General features: G+C 42.4%; 1 protein-coding gene across 1 annotated transcript; it reads right to left on the bottom strand.

The window, feature by feature from the left end:
• Nucleotides 1–1,325: 1,325 nt before the first annotated feature.
• On the bottom strand, nucleotides 1,326–8,739 carry LOC119737030 (arrestin domain-containing protein 3-like). The gene is made up of 7 exons (XM_038211094.1): nucleotides 8,246–8,739; nucleotides 7,205–7,327; nucleotides 5,530–5,765; nucleotides 4,665–4,847; nucleotides 3,532–3,717; nucleotides 2,795–2,933; nucleotides 1,326–1,663 (listed from the first exon to the last, which is right to left on the bottom strand). The coding sequence occupies exons 1-7, from the start codon at nucleotides 8,367–8,369 to the stop codon at nucleotides 1,440–1,442; spliced, it is 1,215 nt and encodes a 404-aa protein (XP_038067022.1). The 5' UTR covers nucleotides 8,370–8,739; the 3' UTR covers nucleotides 1,326–1,439.
• Nucleotides 8,740–8,782: the final 43 nt, after the last annotated feature.

Raw genomic sequence — 8,782 nt, 5'->3', positions numbered from 1 at the left:
TGTTCAGACAGTGAAATACTAAATTCGCCTCTTCGTGAAAACGGTGACGAAGTGTCCAGCACATCAAGCCCCCTCCCCTGGCCTCCTTGAAGTATTTCCAAGACGGACAATATTATCGCAAGACTTTAGGGTGTGAATAACTTGTGCGTCCCTCCCCCTCATTCTCATATTTTCTTTTTAAGCACCGCGGATATCGGCCCATTCGTGAAAATAGACCTACAATATTCTTTATTAAAATATCCTACGCTGTCTGTCAGTCTGTCTGACGTTTGTCTGATGTCTGAGTGTCACTTTCTGTTTTAAAAGGGAGTGTGTGGAAGCACAAAATGCAATCCTATATGGAGATGCTTTGTTAAATAATATCAACGGTTCCTCTGACTATGCGGTCACCCAGTGTATGGAGGTCCTTGGTATAATATGCTCCGATTTCACTGTCCTTTTAAGTCAAGGTTGGCTCGTGAAAAAAAAAGGATTTATTTGCGGGTTGTTTTGGGGAGAGGGGGGCAATGTGCTTCTTTGAGACTTTGAAGAGTTAAATGTTACATTACTCTATGAAAACACTCCAAAACGTGTCGCTACGTTAAGCAAAACATAACGTTGATGATGAAAAACAAGTTGACCCCACAAACCTGCGAGATTTTACGGGAATACCGGTACAGTATATTCGGGCATCGTAACACCCATTGTTTTGCATTTATGCTCTGTCCTGACTGGGCCCATCCAATAAGAGCAATAAATGGGTACTCCGAAAGAAAAGAAAGCATTAATATTTACAACATACTGAAAATATCTTGACTTGATTGCTATTATTGTTTATCTCAACTTCCGTACAATCGATCACGCAGATAACAATGGGGTAAACTCAAACTGGGGAGTCCGTTCCTAGACTAGTCAGTGTTTGGTACCAAGACGTTCACGTAAAAAGTGAACGTGGACTGGCGAGACTTATACGCTACCAACAATACTTTGCGAATCTGCATTTTCTTCACCAGATGTTGCTAAATAAACAGAGTACATGTAGTGATCCGGGAGCCCTTCTATAGACCTTTACCGAGCCGACACCATTTCAGTCATGTTCCCTGCATCCAATAACAGTACTGAATGATGATGGTCTTGTGCAAAAAGGAGCCAGACTATTTTTTTCTTCCAGCCTCGCTTCGGTGACGTTGATTTGAATGGGAAAAAAATCAAGACGGCCTCAATATGATAATGGTCTATGACCTTTATCATGCTGCCAACATTTCAGTCATGTTCCCTGTATTCAATAACAGTACTGAATGATGATGTTCTTGTGCAAAAAGGAGCCAGACTATTTTTTCTTCCATCCTCGCTTCGGTTACGTTGATTTGAATGGGAAAAAAATCAAGATGGCCGCAACATAATGGTCTATAGGGTGGTGAGACGAAAGAGGCTGCGGATGATCATTTTTCATCGATGACCTAGTGCCCGGTTAGTTGAAGGATAGCTTGACGGCTGCCTGGTGCTTGAGGCGGTTGCGTCGGGTTCCAGGACGGTGGTTGCGCCGGTAGGTTGTAGGTCGGGTACTGAGGGGCGTACATGAGTTTACCAAAGGTATAGTCGTGGCCGCTCTTGCTCGGTATCTCCCGGAGTCCCCCACAGGCTACCTGGTAACTCGGCAGTGGCGAAGCTGGCACGATGGAGACTAGAGATAAAAATATAGGATAGACGTTACGCAGAGCGAACATCTTAGAGTAACCTTTGTTAATCTTTGGTCTACCCACCGTCTTTGGTAATCTTTAATTGGTCTACCCATGCTCTGTCCAAGTTAAACCGTCAGAATTTCTTTCTAAGTTAGTTGCACAATACATGTACAAGGTCATCAAAAAAAAAAAGGTTGGGATGTTTTTTTAGAAAACCTCTGTTTTACGGTATGTGAAATTTCATTTTCCCCTAAATGCAGCCGGTCCCAACCCCCGGCAAGCCGCTTGGTAGAGGGCGCTATCAGAAAGATGAGTCGAATTTAGTCTTGCGAACTTTGGTACCCGGACGTGAGAGATCTCGAGCATACTCACACAACGTCATACATTGTATTTAGGTTAATGCGCGTGTGACGTATGCATGCGATGAAATTTCTCGGGTGTGTCACCCTGCATGCACAGTGCCGCCGTAGAGTACATCATTTGTCATTTGTGCATTATGTTCGTTTGAAGTAACAAAAGTGCCCAAAATCTATAAAAGGGCCGGTGCCAACTAACCTGATTAAATTTTAATTAAATGCTGTATATTCCGAGAAAACAATATTGAGGATCTCGATTTCCAATCAAGTTGCAGAGTCATGTTTTGAATTGCGCCCGAATTTAGCGTCCGGGACACGTTCTCATTCAGCCGATTGCAGCTACACGTTGTCACGAAATTAACCGATGAATTATATCGAATTATATCAATGATTATTTAGGAAACACACGCGCGTGTACACGTGTGCGTCGTGTGAATGCTTGCGCACTCTTCGCCGCATTAAACATATAATAACCTGACGGAATTAAGAATGTGTCTTGAGACGAATAGTTGGAAATTGACTTCTTTCGTTGTTTTTTTTCTTCAAAACGACAGCTTGCCAGAAAGAATAATTTCACAGGGGGTTTAGTCTCATTACTATTTTTAAACCAAGTATGCTTTTCCAAAATTAATTTCGTCAGTTACTTTTTGGATAGCTGCAAATGATGGCATGTAGCGTTAAGGATGAGCTACACCAGGAAAATAAATCACAATCAAGCTTGGTCCAAAGTACACTAACGGTGCTATAATAAATAGTTGGGACGTATTCAGAACTGACCATTAGCGATACTGGATGGCTGATCGATCACCACAGCTGAAGGATCGGTATACGAGGTAGGATGCAAGGGAATGGTCCCTATGGTAACAGGCACAATGACTTCCGCATCCCAATTAGTGCTGCTGATGCCACCTACAAACTACGAAGGGGAAGGGAGGACATGAATATTCATTGTTATGACGCACATTGGTGCTCGACGTGCTGTATCATCATTTCCAGCGCCAATACATCATCTGATTCCTCGATGCAATTTCGGCGCAGCGCAGCTTATTCAGGCACAAAGTGACCTGCCTGCCCGCCCATTTACTCTTGGGTGGGGAAAGGAGATTGGTGTAAAGTATCCTGCATAAGGACACAAACCCCAGAACCCCGCCGGCTAAACTCAGACCCCCACAATCTTGAATAGTTTTAGCCCACCGTCCCACATTACGAAGCAGCTATATAGGCCTTTATCATGCATACTGCCACCATTTCGGTCATGTTCCACGTATCCTATAAATGATAAATGTTTTTGTGCAAAAAGGAACCAGACTATTTTTCCTTCAAGCCTCGCTTTGGTAACGTTGATTCGAATGGGAAAAATCCAAATGGCCGGAACATTATAATGATCTATAGAGCACTAAGGCTGGTTACATTCTTTATGTAATTCCAGTTTTGGGAGCATTCGCTTGTATTACCGCATACAACCTACCCACCACCAAGGAGTGACCCCATGAAGTTAACGGATTGAAGCCTACCTGAATCTGATACTCTATCTTGATGATGTTGCATCCCTGAGGACCAGAGGGAGGGATGGAGGGTATCACAAGAGGCTTCCAGTCCATCGTAGCCACTTCCCATGCCCCGCATCCCGGGCCTTTGTCCTTGACTAGGGTCGTTCTTCGCGTGGTATGGCTTCTCCCTGAGGAAAAGTATGTGACTATCTGAAAGAAACAGTCATGGATAGCAATTTGTGTTATAGGCCTAATAATTAACAACACAGATACTTGATATGGTACATTTCATATTTCGGAGGTGTAGGTGACATGTTTTTGTTGGTTTTGTTTTGTTTTGCTTTGCCTACACGAATTTCTTTAAAATCTCTAATATGCAGAGCAAATGTAATTCTCTGCGGGAACATGTGTGTGTGTGTGTGTGTGAACCTGTTTGACGATAGAGAAACATGTGTGACTTGACAGAGAATAGCTGTGAAACGGCTAACTTTAAGGAACCAAGTTTTGTACCAAACAATTTCTTCGAGCAAGCTTTAAAGGTACTGATGTAAGCACTTTTATGTATCTTCCAAAAAAAGGTTCTGACCTTTGTTGTTTCGTGCTTAGTAAACGCATTCAAAGGACCAAGTTAGGTATTGGACAACAGTGAATTGGTAACGATATAGACGAAGACGAAGAACCACCAGAATTAAGTGCGCGGGTACACCATGGTGAGGAAGTGTTGGCTCTGAAGAGAGCTGGTGGTGAAGTCTCGTCGTTTGCAAAGTGTACTCTGTTCGTCTTTAGGAGATTGCTGGAATTGGACTCGATGTTGGGTTTATAATGACCCTGTGAAGTCGTTCGGTGTGGAGCAGAGGATACAGATGCTGGGTTTTAGGACTTGGATACTGGGTCGACCACTGGGTGACCGTTGTTGGAGGGAGAGGTGGGAGCTGCCGTGGGTTTTGCAGGAGATCTATTGGTAGTCTGACGGAGTATAGAAGTGACCGATGTCGCTTATGTGAAATCCGATGATTTTGGGGACGGTGTCGTGCCTCGTTGGCTTCTCTGAAACGCGGCGCGGGTGCCAGAACAATGTACAAATGTAGTTGATGGGGACGTCGAGTTCTCACCTGCCTACCTAAAACCCACAATGCAAAGCTTTAAACAACACTTACCTGAATTAACTTGACCGCGAGATCAACAATGGACCGGCTACTGTTGTTATGCACTGTCCCTGACACGAATATACTCTGTCCCGGCACGTAGGCGCCCTTGTCGGTCGAAGCTATGGTTGTGATTGGGCCCTGGCCGCAGCACAGGCAACAAATGGTCTTAGAAGACTCCGCACGAGAAGGGTACTTAAAAAAAGGATACCAATTTGAACATTATGGAATTTAGCCACAAAGTAAACGGCGAGCTCCATCTTAATAACTCAGTTTGGGAAATGACCTCTTGGACATAATGTTATAAGTTTCACCACAGAATTGAGAAGCTTCTTTTCGACTTAGTGGTAGGGCCTGTATTACAGAGGTGAATAGGGGGGGGGGGGGGGTTAGAGGTATAACCCTCCACCTCTTGAGCCGACAAAAAAATAGCAAGGCAGGCAGAAAACAAGCAGCACATGCCTGCTATACACCCTTGCACCTACCCTAATAGCTATTTACTGAATCCAACCAGGCGCCTCTGCATGCACGGTTTGACACTGGACCCCACAAGCTCTTCTACCGACGCCCCTAGAATGTTCTCACTCGTGGTTGCAGAAACAACTAAATAGGCCAACGCCCAAATCCACGATTGGTACATTCACCATGCCCGGTGTCTTATGAAAATCGGATATGAAAAATCGGACTCTTGTTCCCTTGTATTGGTTAAACCCTTTCACTTGTCTTGTCCCTCTCCTAATTATCTATGCATGAGCATGCGCAATGTCACCAATGAGTCCTTATTTCGTAAACCTAAATTCATGCTAGGCCTATACCATACCCCAAACATGTACAGATTATAATTTATGTTCACACTGAGCTGCATAATGACCCATACCCTGGCATGTGGCATTTGGTTCAGATCCATCGGGATACCGATGACCGTGAACAGCCTCTCCGTGTGATGGTCGAACTTCCAGGGCCGGTCGATCTTGCACACCACCTTGTAACGGATCCAGCCCATGGGCGACTCGAAGGGAAAGGGGAGTGGGACGTTGGGGATCTGGAAGGAGAAGGGGAAGTGATGTTCGCCGGACTCCAAAGACAAGCTGGACGCGCCAACATGATGTTTACCTGCCGATAGAGTACAGGGCCCAATTTCACGGCGTTGCTAAGCAAAAAAAAACTTGGTTAGCACAAAGAAAGCCTGGCTTATAAAAGCAGTTTACCAGCCAAAACTCCATGTGACTTTTATGCTTATAGCAAACAATTAACAGCTTATTTAACGTTCCCCTCCTATGTGGAAATATGCATTATGACCATGCTGTTACTTGGGTCAATATTGGTTTTTTAAAGTAAGCCAGGGGAAGTGAAAGGAAATTTTGACCATTTTGTGACCTTTTAAACAGCAGGAGGGTTAATTGTCATTTTGGACCTGATCAAAGCCAGTGGGAGAGGGAATGGGTGGATGTTTCCATCTCTCTGGTGTCTGATCCAATAATAATAATAAAAGTAATAATAATAATAATAAACATTGCACTTATATAGCGCACAGTATCTGACAAAATGCCATTCAAGGGCGCTGGTCATTGCAAAGGGAAAGTCAGTCCAGGAGTCAAAATGCCTGATTGAGATGAGTCTTGAGCTGTCGTTTGAAGGATGATGAATTATGCTGTGCTCTGAGGTCAAGTGGTTGTGAATTCATAGTCGGGGTGCAATACAAGAGAATTATGATAGTAACATGAAAGGTGGATACAAATATAGACAACCACGCTTAGCACATTTGCGGATTTTTTTTTCAACCCGACTGTACTACAGGGTGAGTAAAAAAAACCCCCGAATGTCGGGACTATTGTTTTAGTGAAATTCTGCATGCAGCAATTTTAAAATTTAGGATATAAAATCCCAATTCGTAAGCTTTTTTTTAGTACAAGACTCTTTCAAATCATCAATGTACTTTTCAAGTTACGGAAGTTTAAACACAACAACCGTCCTAAAGTTCTGTCCACGGATCGCAAAAAAGTGTCCGTTCTTTCAGCAAAACGAAAACAATTGACACACATCCCTGTGTGATTTTTTCGTTTTTCTGAACCCCCCCCCCCCCCACACATATAACACCCTTTTGTGATCCGTGAACTGAGCTTTAAAACAATGGTTGTGTTTAAAATTCCGTAACTTTAGGCCTACATGAGTGATTTAAATGATTCTTGTACTAAAAGAAAGCTTATGAATTGGGTTTTCATAGCCTAGATTTTGAAAGTGCTACAAGCAGAACTTCATACTAAAACAATAGTCCTGACATTATACAGGGTTTCGGTTTTGCTTACTCACCTCGTATTGTAATAACTGTCTTTGAAATATTCAAACAACGATGATCCTTGGATTAGCTCTCAAATTGGTAATTACGCCTTTCATTCGAATTTTTTTCTCTCAATACTTTGCCGAAAGCGATCAGCCGTCGCTAACCCCTCGAGACATGATACGTTCATGTGATTGTACAATAAAGAATACGGGTTAGAGCGTAACTACATTTTGTATTTCCCTCATAAAATGTCAAGTATTTGGCTTAATACCCTTTCCCCAGCAGATGACCTTTTCTTTGAAGTACACCTCTCGCCCGGAGTAGCTTGTGCTGTCCTTACCACTGCCCTCCGACCAGTGCGTGTAAGCTTCGCCGACAAACTTGATTTGAATACCTTGAAAACAAATTAAGGAAACAGATTGAAAGCCATACATCAGAGGTTCTCGTTACGTCCAGGAACAGATTATTAAAAAATAAAGGCAATATGGTAAATTTGTGTTATTCATCGGTAATGGGGAAAAAATCCAAGATAGAAGGCCCAGGCCTAAACATAACTTGTGCAAAAACTTAAGTTTTTAGTTCCATTAATTTAGATAATACCAACTAAAATCCCAAATGTGAGCCCGTAAATATGAAAGCCGTATCGGAATGTGAATTAGGCCTAAATATATATAATTACGGTGGTAAATTATTTTTTAATAATCGAGATTTTGTTGAGAAATTGACATTGATAATTTTTTATTAAAATCAAATCCACCATTTGATCCCTGTCCTATGACAACGTTCCTAACCCAAATAATTACCTGTAACACTTAACTTTGACCCTTAGCTTTCAAATACTATGACGTCATCAAACCGAAAGTTGGGTGTTATTATTCAAATACACATATAATTTCCACATTTCCATGCTTAATTTGTTACCTTATTATTCCCTTCCCGCTTTTGACTGATGTCGTCATCAAACCGGAAATAACTTGTACGTACGTGCACCTAAAATGTACAGTAAAATTTATAATACCCTAAAAGATTTATTTTTTAAACAAACTAATTGGTTGTACTGGAAAGTTTAAAGTTCGTGATCCTTTGTCCTGACATAAAAATATTCATAACTTAACTGGGCACTGCATGGGCAGAGTCTAATGAAATATTTGCCTGCCCGACCACTCTGCGTTTTGTAACTCAACAAATGCAAACCTCTAACCTATTTCTCGTGTGCTCTCTATATATATGCTTTCGTATTGTTGATAACCTCGCATACTTAGGCCTAAATAATACATTATAATTTATTTGACTTGGAATATATGACACGCACCTCTGACGTCATTCTTTGCCTCATCGAGCACAATCTTGATAAAACCTCGGATCACCTCTCCCGACTGAAAGACGCCGATGTCGTCCCCGTCGAAAATCACCTCAAATACCCGCAACTTTCCCATGACACCGTCCTCAATTCATTACATTACACACTCAAATGTGCATTCACGTGTAGGCCTGCAATATCACTCGGAATTTCTGCTGAAACAGATGTTTTGTGGTTTAGAGCTGCCTCATCATGGTGTAAGATCCACCATTACTGCAAGTCTCACAGGTTCGTGATTGAAGAGGAAGACTTAAGCCTTTAAGGACACTTGATACGATTAATATTAACAGCGAGACAACATCGGATGTTCATCCGTAACTTGAACTCGAGAAACAGGAGGCTTGTCGCAAAATACTCGGTGGTGAAACCGGAGCAACACTGAGCTAGGTCGGGTCGATGTAGGCTTCAATTCGATTCACATCGTGCGAACGTATTTGGAGACAATTCATCAACTGAACCCTCTGTATTTGTTACACATAGTCATGTACA

Source organism: Patiria miniata, unplaced genomic scaffold (assembly GCF_015706575.1).
Source record: "Patiria miniata isolate m_02_andy unplaced genomic scaffold, ASM1570657v1 HiC_scaffold_3, whole genome shotgun sequence".
In the NCBI taxonomy this organism is placed as follows: Eukaryota; Metazoa; Echinodermata; class Asteroidea; order Valvatida; family Asterinidae; genus Patiria; species Patiria miniata.
The sequence above is the reverse complement of the archived record's forward strand: the minus strand, read 5'-3'. Positions and strand labels throughout refer to the sequence as shown.